At 37.4% G+C, this 18,810-nt stretch overlaps 1 protein-coding gene across 2 annotated transcripts; it reads right to left on the reverse strand.

The window, feature by feature from the left end:
- Positions 1 to 376: 376 nt before the first annotated feature.
- LOC115970921 (inactive poly [ADP-ribose] polymerase RCD1-like) lies at positions 377 to 18,458 on the reverse strand. Of its 2 annotated transcripts, XM_031090546.1 has the most exons (10): positions 18,330 to 18,458; positions 18,221 to 18,248; positions 18,080 to 18,125; positions 17,547 to 17,661; positions 4,697 to 5,957; positions 4,162 to 4,406; positions 3,735 to 3,835; positions 2,481 to 2,666; positions 2,282 to 2,377; positions 385 to 699 (listed from the first exon to the last, which is right to left on the reverse strand). In XM_031090546.1, exons 5-10 carry the CDS (start codon positions 5,824 to 5,826, stop codon positions 661 to 663), a joined length of 1,797 nt encoding a protein of 598 aa, XP_030946406.1. In that variant the 5' UTR covers positions 5,827 to 5,957; positions 17,547 to 17,661; positions 18,080 to 18,125; positions 18,221 to 18,248; positions 18,330 to 18,458; the 3' UTR covers positions 385 to 660. The 2 variants fall into 2 exon arrangements, with proteins under 2 accessions (XP_030946405.1, XP_030946406.1); XM_031090545.1 differs by having other exon boundaries at positions 377 to 699; positions 18,221 to 18,458.
- Positions 18,459 to 18,810: the final 352 nt, after the last annotated feature.

Consider the following 18,810-nt stretch of genomic DNA (forward strand, 5'->3'; position numbering starts at 1 on the left):
ATCTAAACAAGTTACTAAGCAGCTGAGAGAGAGAGAGAGAGAGCGAGTTAACTTTATCATTTGTAGCAAGATCATGCACATGCAAAAAATTGAAAAAGGTTGTACACTACACAAAACTTCCCACTTTTGCAGGATCTATGAGAGATGATTAGCAAACAACTTTACCCCCAAATTTTTTTGGAGGGTCTGATTCTCAGACTCGAATATGCGACCAATTAGTTTTGGTGGAAGATGCTTGCATCGCACCAAGGTGCAATCTCCAAGCAATAACAAGAGTTTATTTTACAAAAATCACAGAGCAGCACGCTCTTTACAGTCAACTCAATTTCCAAACCGTCTTAATAAAATTTCAATGGCAAATGATGCAGACCCTAGATTTGGTAATCCAGCCAAAAACTTAATCATTTATTATGAAATTGAGGCCAAATGTTCACAATTTAATTCAGGAACCCTTGAAACTACAATACCAATTCACAGGTCGCCTAAACCTAAAACAGCTTAAAGGAAGATATATAAATAAAAACAAAGCACTTATGGCAATTCTTTTAAACCTTATATCAAATAGTTCACAACATTATGTCGACAAATTCCAGGGCAAAAGCAGAAAATAAGTGATTACCAGGCATACAGCAAACCCCAGTAACAGTCAGAAGTGAGCCATTATTCTGGCTCCAGCTTTGGCGTTTTCATAACTGGCGGCTGCAAACATAACCAGGGACAAAATGTGACTTTAAATTTTATGATCAGTCACAAATGCTAAATGAAACTTTGGGATTCATAAATAAGCAAGAAGAGTCTTTACACAACATTGACACGGCTACAGAAATAAATAAAAAAATGGCAAGAAACAAACCATCATTAACAAATAAGTGACAACTACCCAGGAAGCGAAAAAGAAAAAAGAAAACCCCCTGCCCGCCAACAGTCTTAATATTTTTTTTTAATAAATAAGTTACACATGCATGGGTCTTGAACACTTGCAAAGGGAGGAAGTGCCAGTTGAGCTATTCTAAACCTTTTTTTTTTCCAGCTAAACCCAAATATTGAGCAAACTGACAACATCCCCTTCCCAAATCATTTTTTTAAATTTATATTTAACTCCAAACTAATTATGAGAGAGAATGTTTTACAGACCCATCACTATACAATCATATCCATCGACTCCATGCAGACAATGCACTCTAAATGGTGGCTAGTACCTCAAGCATTCAGTGGTTGATCTAAATGCTTTAGCCAAATACAGTGTCGCTAACGTGGCTAACACCTGTCTACCTTTTCTTTTCTTTTTTTTGTTCAGGCCACCGCCGGGGTGGGGTGAAGGAGTAGGGGTGTCCAAACAAAACCGGGACCTGACCCACCCGTCCAATCCAGCCCGAGAACCGGCCAACCTAATGCTGTAGACGGTCAGTGGCGGGTCTTTGCCCCCTGAACCCAAAAACGGTGGGTCGATTGGCGGGTCTGAGGCTAAGAAATCGATTTTCAACCGACCGGACCGTCTACAGACCGGAAAGTTGCCGTTCACCATCGATAATAGTGGTTCGTCGATGTTTTCTGTCCAATCTGTCGAGATCCGACCTGAACTCGAAGAGATCAAGCAAGATCTCTTCAAAATATGCCGAGATCTCATCGAGGTCCAGCCAGATCTCGCCGAGATTCGGCCTGATCTCTTCAAGATCCGCCAAGATCTCATCAAGATCCAGCCAGGTCTCGCCAGATCTGACAGCTTTTGGCAAAATCCGGCAAAATTTCTCACAACCTGAAACCGACTGAGGACCGATCGGTACCCGATGAAAATCCAACCACCTGAACCGACTCCTTTCACTGGTCGGCAGCAGGTCTAGGCATGGGAAACTCGAAGTGGTTGGGTCGGTTCCGGGTTGGGTACAAACCCGACTCGGACCAACCCGTTGACAACCCTAGGAAGGAGAGTATCAATAACATGAGAATATATATATATATATATAACCTAGCCAAAAAATAAATTATATAAACCAATATGATGACTCAAGAACAAAAATGTGATGTAGGACTATTATTTAAAAAACCCGCCAGCCAAACTGACATGTTTCATTTTTACTTTCTTTTTTTTCTTTTTTAAATCGGTTCTGGTTCAATGTTAGATATAGCAGGATGCGTCGGTGCATGCAAATAAATGTTTGTGACTGTCTGGGTATTCTATTTTGCAGAGTCTATGGTAACTAGATCCCAAAGTTACAGCTATGGAGCTCAAATCAGGCAAAAGTGGCTAGTGCTTAATAATATACAAAAATATGAACCATACCTCGCACTGAAGACCCATTAGGGTGGACCTCAACAACGTATCCCCAACAATCCATCTCAACTTTTTAACAAAATCTTCCCTACTAATCTTATTGCTCTGATGAAATAACAAAGAAAGAAAATAATCAATTATAATTTTTTTTTAAAGAAAGAACTATAATCAATGATGTATAATACATCCTTTAAAAATAATTAATAACCTTGAATTGTTGATAATGAATGTTCACCAACTCCATATCTTTAGGAGATGTTTCTTTTGAGATAACTTCAAACAACTTGCCAAAAGGCATCCATGGTGATTTGGGAGTCTTCGAAGAATTTGAACCAAGGGTCACAATCTTTTCTTGGCATTTCTTCCCAAGCTCTGGAAATGGTTGACAATTCTCCTGCAGGATAGAGAATTAAAAATTCAACCCCAAATAGTGAACACATCATATTCCACAATTCTCAAGCTATAGGGCAATGTGGAAGTGATAAACAATCTCCCCAATCCCCTTACACATACAACACCAATCCACCACAAGCACTCGCCACCTCCACAAATTATCAACAATCAAAAATTTTCCCAACGCCGCAATCCAAAGGAAGAAACTAACCTTTGTAGGTTTTCAATTTCCACAATGGCTTCCATGGAAAAGATTGTGGATTAGTGGGTTGTAATGCCCTATAATAAGATTGAACTTCAAAAACTCCACCGATTGAAATGTTACACTCAAAACCTCAAGGAAGATCCATGCTTTTAGGGGATACCACAATGGGGAATTATACATTTTTCCCTGGTATTTATTTTTGGTATAAGTTCAGTAATAGTGTTACACTCCTACAGAGGGGGTTTGTGTTACACTCAAAAACTCCAAGGTTGAAGTGTTACACTCAAAACCTCAGGGAGGTTCCACCCTTTTAGGGGAAACCACAATGGGATTTTGTATATTTTTCCTGGGTTTTTATCTGTTGTTGCATTATTACTTTAAGATTGACTTTAGTTGATTTGTATTAACATTTTAAAGTGTCAAATTAAAGTTGTTATTTAATATCCATACAAAAAAAAAAAAAAAAAAAAGGAACATTAGTGTTTTTTATTTTTTTTTTAAATCCAAACACCAAAAAATGTTTCCCTTGGCATTTTCAGGAACACCACCACACATTGGAAAACAATCAATTTTTCTTGAAACTGTTTGCAGCTAAAAACATTTTATGCTGAAATAATTGGACTGAAAATTTGGATAAGATTAAAGAGTTGTTGAATTGACATTTATAATAGATGCTTGGCTAGCATCTAACTCTTTTCATCTTCTTTTTTCGCACCAATCACACTAAAGTGTCATTTTACCAGTTGAATGGTACACATGAAAAAGAAAACCCAGGTGTATATGCTCCCTATCAAGGATCGCTGCCAACAAAACAAAATGGCCAACAAAGAATAAAATACATAAAGAGCATGCAAAAAAGCTTACTGATACAACTGGAGAGCGATACAACTGCACCTGGCTTTGAGGCCACTCACAAATAGTAATTCCCGAGACATCAATTCTATTTTCTTTAGCAACAAGACATCCTGCCATAAAATCACAAAGTTCTCATGGTGCAATACTCGAAGGAAGTTCAAAATATTAGAACTTACTAAAAGCAGCTAAGAAAAATTAAGGTCTCCATATATCCTGCACAAAGACATGGCCCAGACTCATAATAGACAGTACAATGTACATAAACTGCCTAGCCGTTTTTGGCCAGGTTGACTGTGTGTCTGTGTCCCATTTCAAACAGATTCAAAAATCAAGATGAACTGCTACACGTGTATATAAGGTATACAAGATCATTTCCAAAGTTCTCCAAAGAGATAATACATTAAACACAAGAAAAAGGAAATAAAGAAAAACATACCACCATCAGCACTGGAAGACATCTTGAAACTGACAACAAACTCTGGAAAAATATGGGTATTCATATTCATATTCCAAACTATATAATGATGTGGGCTTTGAAGGCTATCAACTCCACTATCGAAGTTTTCAGTGCTGGGACGACATTGTACAGATCCAGGACTGACAACCTCCACATTTCCCAATATCACACAACAGAACACTACGTATCTTATCCCATTTTCGTCATCATCACAATAACTTGCACTGTAAAGAAAACAAGAGTTGAGTCCTCCCAAAAGAAAAAAATAAGCACAACTCAAAGAAATATGATTATCCATCTGGTAGAGTTAAGACCAAGGGCTTCCCAAAATATAAATAGAGAGGAAGGGGGGTGGCAAAACCTGTATTAGAAAAATAATTTCCCATGTGCTCAAACCTTGTACAACAGTCATAATCTTCATTATAAATATTCATTGTAATTCAAATGTAGATCATATTTCCCAGGGAGTTTCATGTGTGTGTGTGTGTGTGTGTGTGTGTGTGTGAATACTGACCTTATATGCGAATAGTTTAATGGTGCAAGGTGAACTCCAATGCCATATGAGGACATCATTTTGTGTCCACCGTGCCCAAGCCCATATGTCATGATGCTAGATAAAGCATCTTTACTAGCAGCTAGCCAGCCATATTGGACATTTGGATTGCCACGATTCTTCTTGGTTATTTCAACCTGCTTTTGAAATAGCTCTAGCCGAGTTTGCCACAAATCACTAGAGCAGCGCTTGACCTCTAGTATATTTGCACTTACAGATGAACCCATGCCCGTAACAAACTTGTCCTTCACGGTATCAAAGTCCAGCATTTCGTGCATAACTACATACTTAGTTGTTCTATTTTCAGCAATTTGTTGATTTTCCCCCCTAGACTTGTGTGAACTGAAATCTGAAGTTCGATTATCATTGTCACTGACTTCCAGATCCTCACAGTTACTAACAGATTTTGTTTCAACCTTATTCCTCTTAGCACGAACATTTGACTCTTCAACACATTCCTCTGAATTAGAACTATTCACTTCAGTTAATCCAATCTCAAGCTGCAACTTGATGTCAGGCATCTCATTTGGCTCTGATAATGAAACAGTTGCATCATCCTCTAACTTAGATTGGCAGAACTCACATGTTTCACTAACACAAGAGGGGAATTCTGGAAAGAAGCAACATCCCGCTTCATCAATCCAAGCAATGTACTTCTGTAAACCCGTTTTCAACTCCAATTCAATCATATACAAAATATCAAGCAATAAATGGCAGCCATTGAATTCCACATTCACTGCCGCATTTTTCAAGTGAAAATGCCTCCTGACCAACTCCACAATGTCTTGAGGATAATCAGTCCACTCACCATTTTGATGATACAAAAATCGTTGAGGAAGCCCACTTTTAGTGAAATTCATATAGTTTTTAAGTAAAGATCTCTTCGAGCATGATCCACACTGACTTTTGCATGAATCTGATCTCTTACGCTTACCGACCTTGCCAAAAGATAAGTTCAAGCCAGACCGTTGTGACAACACTTGTTGGCGAACGCTAACTATTTTTTTTGTGCATCGAGCTGCCCTTTTCCTGTCCAAACAGACAACATTTCTTGCCCCATCATCCAGTACTTGGGCCCACTTTGCTTCCATTATCTACAAGAACTATCACTATCACTATTCACAAAGTAGATCCTAAACACTAACTATAAAAGTAATGTACAAGTCTTCACTTGAATATCTGGGATGGAGGACCCAATCAACAGAAAAGGATTTCGCAAAACCTGAAAAAAAAAAAAAAAAAAAAAAAAAAAAAAAAAAAATCACTTCTCATTTCTCACATGAACATATCTCAGTCATAATTTTCTTGCAAAAAAGAAGATATTCTGTTATGAGGGTTTTCTTTTATTTTTTTCTTTTTCTTTTTTTTGTGCAGAGAGTAGTAGGTTAGAGCCTTATCTTATAATAACCGTGTGATAAAATATAATTTCAACTCAAATGAAAATGAAACATCAAAAATTGAATTCCAAATATCTCAGGAATAGATACTAATACTATGAGATAAACAAAAAATAAAAAAGAAGAGCCTATAAAAAAAAAAGAATAATAAACAATCTGCAAAAAATGCACCACATACAAAACCAAGGAGCTTAGTTCAAATGATACCTTGTTTCCCCATAAGAACGTAGTGGGAGTGTGGTTTCATGTGTTCAAAACCCAATGGGTGTGAGTGTAACTTCCAATTCAATATCAACATGAATTTCACATAGAAAATTGAGCAATAAAAAAATTTAATGTTACATTTGTGAATGCACCCCTCCCCTTGCAATTCATTTCTACAACCATTCTTTGCCTCTTTCACTCTCTGTTTCTTCCTTCCTACTCGACCGTTTTTCTTTGATTGTTTGTTTCTAAATTTAGATGAAAATTTGTTAATAATTTTTCATTTAATTTTAATTGAATATGAACTGAGAAACTTTTTTATAAAAAAATATATTATCAAATAGGCTTTGTATAGAATCTAATTGTTTATATTTGTTACTATTTTTTTTTTTTTTTGATAAGTTATATTTGTAACTATTTATGTATATATAAAATATGAAAGCATGTTAACCAGATCAATTTTTGGGTAATGTATTCTGTCAAACAATATAACTCATTTATTAACATGGTGAAATAGGTTGAGTACCTCAAACAAACGACAATTCTACTCCTTCCAAACAAGTTCATCAAACCATGCTACGAATATCGGAGCAATGCTTTCCGAACCAATTCCTCCAACAAAACAACAAACTCTCAACAAAACCTAGCATGACCCAATGAATCCCAAATATCTAAAACGCACCCCCCACAAAGCATGGACAACCTCACAATGAAATAAGAGTGATCCACTGAGTCCCCATTACTTTGACACATACAACACCAATTCACTAATGGCAATCCTCTCTTCATAAGATTATCCATCATGAGGATCCAACCTAGAGGATCCAACCTAGAGCGGCTGTCCACATAAAGAACACAACCCTTTTAGGAACCTTAATGGACCAAATACCCTACCATGGAAATGGGGAATTAGTAGTACCCTGAATTTCTTGACAAAAATACCTGGTATCGAACTGACCACTTCCTTTGAAACACCAATGCAACTTGTCACTCCCCTCAACCCTTGGAACTCGAGAATAAATATAATCAAGAAAAGAGAATACTAGTAATTCCCAATCATGAAAATTTCTATGAAGTCTCAAATTCCAACTCCAATAATCCCCATCCAACTAGTGGCTCAAAATATATAAAAGCTTAAAATATCAGGGTAAAGAAGCTTAAGAGGCCCACCGATCATGCCAAAAAAGAATATGATTACCCTCTCCAACTTCAAAAACCAAATGCTGAGAAAATCTATCCCATCATGCTCTAATACCACCCCACCTTGTCCTCCTCATATTTGGTGGCAATAACCCTTCGCCATAAATAAGAATTTAAAATGCCCAAACCTCCATAACCATTTCCCTAGCAATGCTTGAAATACACAATCCTCCTGAACCCCAAACCACTCGCATCAATGGGTGAACAAACCTTGTCCCATGCCACCAAGGAGTATTTTAAGCCCTCCTTTGATGCCCCCCATAAAATATATATATATATATATATATATCATTGAATTCTTTCCAATCTATTAGCCATAGATTTAGGGATGGTAAACAAAAATAAAAAGAATGTTACCGTTCAACAAAGTGAGTCTACCTCCCTTTGATAAGTAGAGCTGCTTCCAACCCAAAAATTTCCTTTCCATCTTCTCCAAAAATGCAATTCCAAATAAAGGTTGCCTTAAACAGAGCACCCAAAGGCATTTCCAAATATTTCATTGGCAAGACTATCCACCCTATAACAAAGAAAACTTGCTAATTATCCAAGTTACTCATCTCTCCAATAGGAACAATTTCACTTTTCCCCCACATAACCATCAATCCAGTAACAACTGCAAAACATATCAGAGCCATTTTGATGGAAAACAAATGTTCCCTAGAAGCATCACAAAACATTATGGTGTCATAAGGAAAAAGGATAAGTGAAACACTAACTCCAATTGAACTATTAAGCCCTACATGAAAGCCACATATTAAGCCCCTCTCCTCAATTTTATTCAATACCCTGCTCAAAACCTCCATGATTCGAAGAAACAAAAGAGATGAAAAAGGGGTCACCTTGTCTCAAACCAGCAAAGGATACATTAACCAAAACTAAGAAGCGAACAGTGGTGACACACGTCTCTCAATCCATCCTCCACCATCTCTCCCCAAAAGATAAAATAGAGATCCCAATTCACTTGACCATAGACTTTTTCTAATTTGCAAATCACACCCGGACCACAGCTCTTCAATCTGCTATCCAGTCACTCATTAGCAATGTGTACTGAATCTAAAACCCGCCTACCTCCAACAAAATAATTTTGAGCCTTTGAAATGAGTTTCTCTAATACCACCCTCGGCCTAGTAGCCAACACCTTAGACAGTAACTTATACACACTACCCACTAAATTAATAGGCCAGAAATCTTTGATATTCAATGCATTATGCTTCTTGGGAATTAAGGCTAGGAAGGAGGCATTTAGAGACCTCTCAAAAACACAAAGCATGTGGAAATGCTCAAAGAAAGCCACAACATCCCCTTCCACCACCCTCCAACATTTTTCAAAGAAAGCTATGGTAAACCCATCTAGGCCAGGGGCTTTATCACCTAAGTTGCACGGACACGGGTACGGATACAACACGGGTACGGATACAGGGATACAACACTTTTTGAAAAATAAGGATACGACACGGCGTGGACACGGCAATTAAATAATTAACTAAATTTTATATTTAGGCATATTTTTTAATATTTTTATACATAAAATACGTTTTATATATTTATATATATATATATATATAAATAAATATATAACTATTTATTTACTTATTTATAAGTTCATTAGTCAAAATCCATATAATTTATTAAAATTATTTATAATTATAAGTCTATATCTTAATCAATATGCTAAACTTTAGTTAAAAAATTAAAATGTTAGCTCATTTTAATAATTATAGATAGTTTATCTATTTAATAAGTACTCAATAGATAGTTTTTTATAGTTGATTTATTTAATAAATAATAATATGATAATAATAATAATAGCAGTTGTAGTGCACAACACGTTATCAATTTGACCAATGGTAAAAAATTTCCAAAGAGTTGAATAGACACTCCATTAAACTTCAGTACTTCACACGAGTGTAGTGGTATTGTCACTTGTCAAGGGCACACTTAACCAAATGCTATTACTAGTTCATTGCTCAAGATATAGATCTGAGGAGTTGGGCAGTTGAGTGGCGAAAATGAAAAGATAAAGAACAGAGGCATTGGGAAGAAGAAAAAGAAGATGGGTGGGGGAGAGACCGTGAAATACAGTTTAATACCTGAAAATTTTGCAGCGATGCTTGTAATGTCCACTAAACGTTTATTTTTTCCTTTCTATTTATTTTTTGCTGATTTTTTCGGTACCAGCAGGTTTTTATTTTTCGGCTGGAATCCGGTAAATAACCCGATAAAGCCGAAACGAACCCGATACATCTGGTATTTGAACTTGTACAATATAGCAGCATTTCTGTACTGGTTTAGGCACCGGTACAAAATATATCGACGGTACCAGCCGGTACGGTATGGAATCAACTCCCTTGGTTTTAGGGTATATCACAAAATCAACAATAATGATTTGTCCATTTGTCAAAATCTGTGATTTTTTTTTTTTTTCACTGCTGGCGTGTCCACCGTGTCAGAGTTGTGTCGGCGCCATGTCGGAGAAGCGAAAAAAGAAGGACACCGCTTAGACACCAGAGTCCGGCGAGTCGTACCGGTATCCATGTCCGACACATGTTGGACACCCATACGTCGCCAAAAATGGCGTGTCGGTGCAACCTAATTTATCACCCTCCATCTCTTGCAACACTTGATGGACTTAATCTCTAGTGAACTCTCTCTCAAGCATATGTCTCACATCCACCTCAATACACGCAAATCTAACTCATCCACAATAGGGCACCAACTATCCATCTCCTGGTACAATTTTTATAAAATTGTTCTACTCCAATACGCATTATATCCTCATCCTCATAAATCACACCATCAACCTCAATGCGCATAGCATAATTAGCCCTTCTATATGAGTTAGCCAATCTATGAAAGAAATGGGTATTGTTATACCCCTTTTTCAACCATAGTGCACGAGACTTTTTTCTCCGAAAAATCTCCTCCAAAGATGCCAATTACTTAATTTCACCTTTAAGCTGAGTTCTACAAATTTTTTCCTCATGCAAAAGACCCTATGACTCTTCTCTAGCATCCAAACCCATTAACTCGGTCGATAAACTCTTATTCCTAAAGGCCAAATCCCCAAATTCTTTATTCCACTTCTTCAAATCTTCCTTAAGTGCCTTCAATTTTTTAGTAGCAATGAAACTTGCAGAGACTATGAAGTGATACGCATTCCACCACTGCTGAATTTTCTCAACAAAGCCCTTTACTTTCAGCCACATTTTCAAATTTGAAAGCACAACACCCCTTACTAACACCACCAACCTCCACCATAAGAGGACAATGATCTGAAACAACATGGGGAAGAACTCTCTAAGTCACATCCACAAAATGATCTTCCCAATCCACTGATATCAGAGTCCTGTAATTTTGGACATAGATGGTGGATCGGAATTCCTAAACCAGGTAAATCAACAAGTTACTATTTTCAATAAAAAATGAGAATGCAAACATGGCTGAACTAAAAGAATCACAGCCAAGCCTCTCACTCGGATGATTACATTTAAGTCTCATTGTTGCCTCCCAGACAAAGAAGGACCACTCTCGTGCAAGCCCATTCAAAACCATCCACTACACCCTTCAAAAATACAATTACTGAAAACTGACCCACAACTGCATTAATCTTCACAAAAGCCCTTCAATCCCAAATCACCAACATGCCACAGATGTGTGATCAACATTTAAAGCACCCCAATCAATTGAATAGTCCAATTTAGTCTCCCAGATGCAGACAATATCAAAATTCCATTCCTTGAGTAAATTCTTCACAACATCCCTCTTATGGGAATTATTTAACCCCCTAACATTCCATGATCAAATTTGCAAATTCATGGGTAACCACTAACTGATCCTACCCCATTCATAGGAACCTTTGCCCCTACTACCTTAAGTAGAATGCCCATCATAATTAACTGTAGAAATCAACCCTTTTAGCTCCCTAATCCCCTTTTAACCTACATTAATAGGTCCTCAAAATGAGGAGAAAACAAGTTAGGACTCCTCAAAATTTTGAAAATTACATATCAGCCCACCCATCGACCACCGTGACCAATAGCAAAGCAGTAAAGAGATCAAATGCTGCCGCAACAGTCGTGACCTCTAGGTTATCAACTCATTGAGTTTTGCCCGACCACCACCACCATGCCTTCAAAAGAGCCAAAACCCAACACCCCCTCCCTCTAACAATTAGAACCCTCTCCTGTTTCTCGGGAGCTCCAATCTACCCCTATGCCAAAACCCACCTCCCAGATTAAACCCTTAGCCTCACGATACTTCTGGTTACGCAAACTATCAAGCGAGGCTGCAGTTATGGGAGTTCTGCCTTTGGGTCAATATATATTGAAGAGTGGGCCTCTATATTACTACCACAAACATCAAGCCCAATTTATTTTAAGAGTCTCGGGCCTAGTTTTACTCTTAACAACCCATTAAGTGGCATTAGTGCCAGCCCAAAACACCACAGGTTTTCCATCCTTAAACTTAGTAGTTTTCAAAGCCAAGTGTGCTACTTAAAATGAAATATGGGTCTTCCATTTTTTTAAGAGACTCGGTGTCTAAAACCTTCACCATATCCCCCATAAATCCTTTTCATTACCAACGAGTTTCCAGAATTTTGAAAATTCCTTAACTTTCGCAAATTATCATTATTGTTGGGATTTTTCCAATTCCAACCCACCACCCATAGCACTGTCAAAGTTCACCACCACTGCCTGAGTTGGATTTTCACCCAAAAAGAAGCAGCGCACCTCTCTCAAAGGCAAACCAACCAGACCGATTGGAACCTTCGAGAATCATGATACATCCTCTCTAGACTCCACTGTGATACTCTGCTATTTCCACACAAAAACCTAGCCTTATTCAACCTGAGCAAAATTGCAACTTCTTAAGGTTGTCCCAGTCTCGTCTTCCCTACCCAAATGGAACTTTTAATAAGACTTTTAACACTAAGTTTACTCTTATGAATGGCGTAAGGGTATGGTCGCCCATCATCAAAATATAAAGAAAAATGTTTTGCATCAATACGAAAATTCCCTTTGCTACCTCCTGATTCATTTCCTTTAGGAATAGGAATAGGATTCTTCATAATGTTTTTCAAGTGTTAATGCTGGGGTGAGTTTATTTGTGCAAGCGGTTGAGGTGGTTGGGGTGGGTTTACTTGTGAAGGTGGTTGAAATGGTTGCAGGTTGAGCGATTGCAACGGTGGAGGTCACTATGTAATAGTTGGGGAATGTTAGTCTGGCCAAGTGACAAAATGTGTAGGGGGCATGAAAACAATGGAGGGCATGGGTAGAAGCCAAAAGGTGGTGGAAATAAGAAAGGGAATTGGGGTGGTGGTCCAGTGGAGGGAAAAGCAGTGGTAAGTGGGAAGGAGGTTGAAGGAAGTATGAAGGTGGCTATTGAGGAGGTGAAGAGAGAGGGAGGAGGAGGTAGCGAGGTCATGGGGAAAAAAGAATAAGCCGCAACACATAGGGAGTATACTATGGAATGTTCCCAAAAAAATAAAATAAAGACATGCTGTCTACAAAATCATAAAGAGTTCAAAACGGTGAGCTTCCTAAAGAATTAAGAATGAACATCCATATGATCCAAAAATTCAACTATAGAGAAACAAGAAGAAACTCCCCCAATCATAGTACAATATTCATAGAGAGTTCTTAGAAAAATGTTCTCAATATCTTGTGTCGATTGCTCCACCTTCAAAAGTCCTACAATATATCTCTCTCCAAATGGTCCACATGATACAATGAGTAGCCTAAAAAACTACCGATTATAAAGACACCCAAACACTCCCCTCCAAGAAAAACATCAAATCCATCACCAGCCTTGGCATCACCACCCCACCACAAAAGCAATAAGTGCAAAGGACCACAACTCTTGGGCTATAGGGCCATGAAGAAGCAAGTTCTCTCTACTTATTTGAGGGGAAAAAAAAAAAAAAAAAATCATCCAAGTCCACAGGTTGTATGTTGGATGCAAATACAACTATGATTTAAAAGAACAATATTCAATAAACTCCATCAAATTTGAGGAAAAAAAATTCCCAAAAGCCGATAACCACTTGAACAAAGTCCTCATACACATCATCTAATCAAAAGTCAACCTCTCACACCCAACAAAATTTCTTACATTTCTCTCCATCCAAACTCACCCATCAAACAATGAGGAAGGGGCTTCCAAGTCTCCCTATTGCAATGCCTACTGCCCAAAACGGCCTTGCCAACTTGCTAGTAAATCAGCAACCCTCTTTGGCATCACCCACTAAACCCCAAAAGAGCAAAGACCACATCCCATAACTCTTTCGCAATAGGGCAGTGTAATAACAAATAATCCACCGTCTCTCCATCACTTTACACATACAACACCAACTAATGAGAATAATATTATGCTGTCACAAGTTTTATGCTGTTAGAAATTTTCCCCAAGGAAGCTGCCTAGAGAAAGAATGCTACTTTTATTGGTGCTATAGGCTTCCAGATGTTTTTCCAAGGAAACAACTCATGAGCTAAAGCTCTATAATAAGTTCAAACCCCTTCTAAATAGTCGGCTAATAGCTGGCCTCCAACATAGCCTATCATCTACACAACCTAGCACTTCTATAGAATAGAGTAAGTCCAAAAACGATGAGAACAACTCCAATTCCAATCCTGAACTGCCTGAGTAAAATTTAACTCCCAATGAATTGAACCATTATGCAATCTCATGTGATCCACCACTAATGCTTCCTTATCTCGAGCAAGTCAATACTGCTCAGGGAAAGATTCCTTTAAGTGTTTCATTACCACACCAAGCATCAAGCCACATTTTTTACCTAGTATCGTCCCTACGGCCCTACCTCAAACTTAACAAAGCAAGAGAAATTTTTCCACCCCCTTTGGATATACTTCCAGAAGCTAAACCACATGTCTCTGAAACAACTCTGGCTCCAACCCCCTGCCGCCAACCTCAAGGAATACAGGTCATCAACCCATTGTAGTCAAAGGTGAGCTGGGTGCTCGTCTAGGCACTTAGGCGAGGCAAGGCGCTTGCCTTTAGAGCCTAGAAGAGCATAGCAACCACCTTAAGCCATGAAAAAGCGCTAAGGGAAGAGACTCAAGTGTTTTTTTTTTTTAGTAAATTTTAATTTTTTTATAGAAGGTGGTTGTTAAACCTATTATTATTATTAGATTATTAATTTAAAAAAGCATGTTATAGAACCTGTTGTTAGTTAAATTTATTTACAAAAGTTTGTTGTAAAACTTGTTGGATTAATTAATTTATATAGAAGCTTGTTGTAAAACCTGTTCTTTGAATAACTAATAGAGCCTAAACCATGTTAATCCTATTTTGAAATAATTTGTTAGACCTAACTTCTTTGTGCAACACACTGAAAAACACTTTATTATAATATTTCAATCCACTAGGTACATATGATTTAAGTTTTACATGTATAATAAATATATTAAGAATTTAACGTCTTACTTTACTCAGGCTAGAGCATTTTGGTCGCCTCATGCCTCAGACAATATAAGGCCTTAGCACCTTAAGGTCACCTTTCGCCTTTAACTACCTTGCATCAACCGCCAAGGACTAAATTGTTTGACAGCTGGATAAATCAAGAGCACCTAAAGCTTGAGGCGTCAATGCGTGTGGCAACTTCAAAATCAGATGAAGACTCACTGGATTTGACCATTATCCCCTTATTTGATCGTAATCTCCTTAGATTTGGTGGAGATCTCGCTAGATTTGGTGGAGATCTCACCAGATTTGGTGGGATCTTGACATATTAGTGAAAAACGACAACATTGAAGGAGGATTACAGCCGTTGATCTCACCAAATTGTGAGAACGGCAACATTGACGAAGGAAATGACAAATTTGAAGAGGAGAATAGTGGCTTGAAGGCGATTTTGGTTGGATCAAGTTGTAGTAAACTAGAACCGCCACCCGATCTAATGTAATCATATTTTAGAGTATGAGACCCGATGTCAACCGATTAACTATTCGGATCAATCAATTGCAAGTTTAGTTCACCACGAGTCAAACAGTTTAGTCAAGTCTTGGTCTTGGATCACCAGCCCTACTTCCATCCTACTACCCGCCTCCACAAAGCCTCCCTCTCTACACCATATCTCCACAACCATTTCCCTTGTAGGGCTTCATTAATCTGACAAATATTCCGAACATTCAACACCCCATTCGGATATGGGGGTACAAATTTTGTCCCAACTCACCAAATGGAATTTGGATGGTGAATCACATCATGTGCAAGTATAGCGCATTGTACATGATACATCTATTGAAACCACTAACTTCCTCTTCATTAGGTTATTAAAGGTCAATATAAAATTCAAAGATTCTCCCTAAACAACAACAAAAAATTATAAATTTATAAATAAATAAATAAATAAAAAACATACCTCATGTGGTACTTTGCTACCCCAAACACTTTCCCAATGGGACAAAGATGTTGGCACATGTTCATAAAAATATAAATTAAAAGAAGATGTTGGCACATGTACACTAAACTGCCTTTGCAACTAAGGCTGTGTACAACTCAATGTAAAATGTTTTCAGAGTATAAAATATTGGCGCATGTACACTAAACTGCCTTTGCAACTAAGGCTGTGTACAACTCAATGTAAAATGTTTTCAGAGTATAAAATATTTTCAGGTGTTTCGTTGCATCCCAAAAAATGCTTTGGAAAATATTTTAAGGGGCTTGGTTGTGTTCTAGAAAATCCTCTAGAAAACACATTCTCTCACATTTGCTCAGTTTCCAAACAAATATTATAATAGAAAATCCCATATATAAACCAAATCAACAAAAAACAAAACATAACAAAAAATTCAATCTTTCTCAAAACTAAGCCCCGATCGTGAGAGAGGGGGAGAGAAATAGATTGAGAGAAAGAGAGAGGTAAAGGCAGTCAGATCGTTGGGTGGATCTGAAGGAGGTGACAGCAACGAGATCGGCGGATGGGTCTAAAGAAGGCAACAGTGACAAGATCAGCAAGTGGATTTGAAAGAGGCAACGGTGACGAGATCGGTTTGTAGATCAGAGAAATGCAAGAACTTTTCGACCTTGACCGGCGGTGTAGATGTGTAGCGACAATGACTCCAAGCCGGTGAGTGGAGGCACAAACTTGGGCTAGAGCCACAGGTAAGCTCTCTCTCTCCTTCGGCTAGCAGAGGTGTGACCGTGTGAGTGAGAGTGTAAAATGATTTAAAGGTAAATTGGAAGTGTAAAACTAATTACACTCCACGTCACCTTCTTTTACGGTCAACTGAATTTATTTTCAGTTTGACAGTATTTTCATGTTTACCCAAACACCGTCAAGGGTGTAAAATGTTTTCCCAAATTTCTTTACAGCCGAAACAAACACAGCCTAATCTATCTATATCTTTGAAAAAGCGGGAATTCCTTTCTCTCCAAAGGGTCCACATCAAGAAAGATGGAATCATACTCCTAATCACCAGCCTAACCTTAACATGACCGCATACCCCATCCTAAAACAAGCTTGATTTTAATTTCTCTATTGATTAAATACAAATATTTCACCCTTGAGTACCTAATGCCACCTCATAACATTTCTAATTAGATGATTTATTTTATTAGCCCCTCATCTCAAGTGCATGCAAGATGCAAGTTTGCAACTACTTATGGCAGGAAGCCCCGAAAAATAGGGTATTTCAGAGTAACATTTAACCATCAAGGGAAATGATGCACAATTAGGCTAAATCATAGCAGCAAATGTGTAATTTTCCCAAAAATTAACATATGCAGGAGCTGTGCACACCACCACATCAATGTATATACAAAATTACATATGCTGATAGGTAAAAAGCACACTACCTGTGTGAGGCCAGTATGCCTCTTTTAAGATAGAATTTAATCAACTTCAAGTAAATAGCACCTTATTGAGTGTGTTGGGGAGGAGGGTAGAGAGAGAAAAAGGCATAATAACTTGACCAATCATTACATGAAAAAATCATCAAATAGCTATATAGACTAATTCTAGCGCATAATATAGAAGTACACAAGCATACCATATTTTGTGGTCAACAGCCATTTTGCGCAAGTCCTTTTTCTCCCCAACATCTCTGCAAGTCACTAATTACAGAACTACTTCCTTCCTCTTCAAGCTCTCAATCCGCTAGCTTACTGATGCAAATCAATCACAAGACAAACAAAAATCAACATACATCCTTATAAACTCAGTCAGTTAAATATAAAGACCTCCACAATCTTGCAACATCCACTGTCTCAAATTTAACAAATCAGGAAAAGCCTCAGTTGAGTCAATTCAGTCAAATAAAGATTGACTAAACTCTTATTTATTCATGCAGCCAAAATGTAGGAAATCAAAAATAGGCATACCGGCTCTGGATCTAAAAACAAAATATCCAATTATTATAGTTTATGAACAAACCCTAACTACGACTCTGTGACTTCAATAATATATACTCCTGGGGAAACTCTTTAATTTCACCAATAGAAAATTAAAAAGTGAAATTGAAATCCTCTTCCATCGAAATGAAGCAATAACAACAACAACAACAACAAAAATTACAGTTCTTACAGTATATTTTTTAGGTTTGTCTTCGTGAACCACATATTCCCAAACACTGTCACAGAAGTTAGAGAAAGGAAGGAAATCGATGAGAAATTAGAAGAATCAAAAGAATTGAAGCGGCTATCATAGTGAGATTAAGAAAATTACCTTTGGTTTGGAATCGTCGATGAGAAAGCTGCAAAAGAAGATGAACGGCTAAGAAGGTAAAGAGACTCTCTCCGGCTCAAACAACAACACTGATTGAAGTTTGTTGTACCTGTTTGTATTTATCTGCTTCTCATTTCTGGAGACTCAAAAGTTTGATTGACACGTTACAAATATCTGCGGATTCCTTTTCCTTCTCCACTCTTCCAGATTTGGTCCCATTTTTTTTCTTTTTCTTTTTCTTTTTTAATTTATATTTGGAATATTAATCGCAAGCTACTAGGTCAACGGTGTCGTCTAAAAAGTAAAAAGCCATTCAGATAGACTTCTACAGCTTCTTCCTTTTTTTTTCTAGGAAAATGATACGCTGCCGTTTTGTAAGTTTTTTTTTTTTTTTTATTCATATACTTTTTTTTTTAAAGGTAGAAATTCTCTTTTAATGTTGTTGTTGATGGTGATAACAGGGAGGAGATAATATATTATTTTAATGTGTAGTAAATATTATTTTAATTTATAGAATTGAATAATAGAACATCTGATAAATGGTATGTTGTAAGATAATGTGCTAAAATGATAAAGTAGATTTTTTGTGT

The sequence above is a fragment of the Quercus lobata genome, chromosome 12 (assembly GCF_001633185.2).
Source record: "Quercus lobata isolate SW786 chromosome 12, ValleyOak3.0 Primary Assembly, whole genome shotgun sequence".
In the NCBI taxonomy this organism is placed as follows: Eukaryota; Viridiplantae; Streptophyta; class Magnoliopsida; order Fagales; family Fagaceae; genus Quercus; species Quercus lobata.

What these genes read in the sequence shown, in the direction of transcription:
- LOC115970921 (XM_031090545.1), bottom strand. Translation starts at nt 5,826, where the DNA reads ATGGAAGCAAAGTGGGCCCAAGTACTGGATGATGGGGCAAGAAATGTT. An exon ending in TTAAACTATTCGCATATAAG is followed by an intron (nt 4,407 to 4,696) that starts GTCAGTATTCAC and finishes TTTTCTTTACAG; the next exon opens with TGCAAGTTATTGTGATGATG. An exon ending in TTCATTATCAACAATTCAAG is followed by an intron (nt 2,378 to 2,480) that starts GTTATTAATTAT and finishes TTATTTCATCAG; the next exon opens with AGCAATAAGATTAGTAGGGA.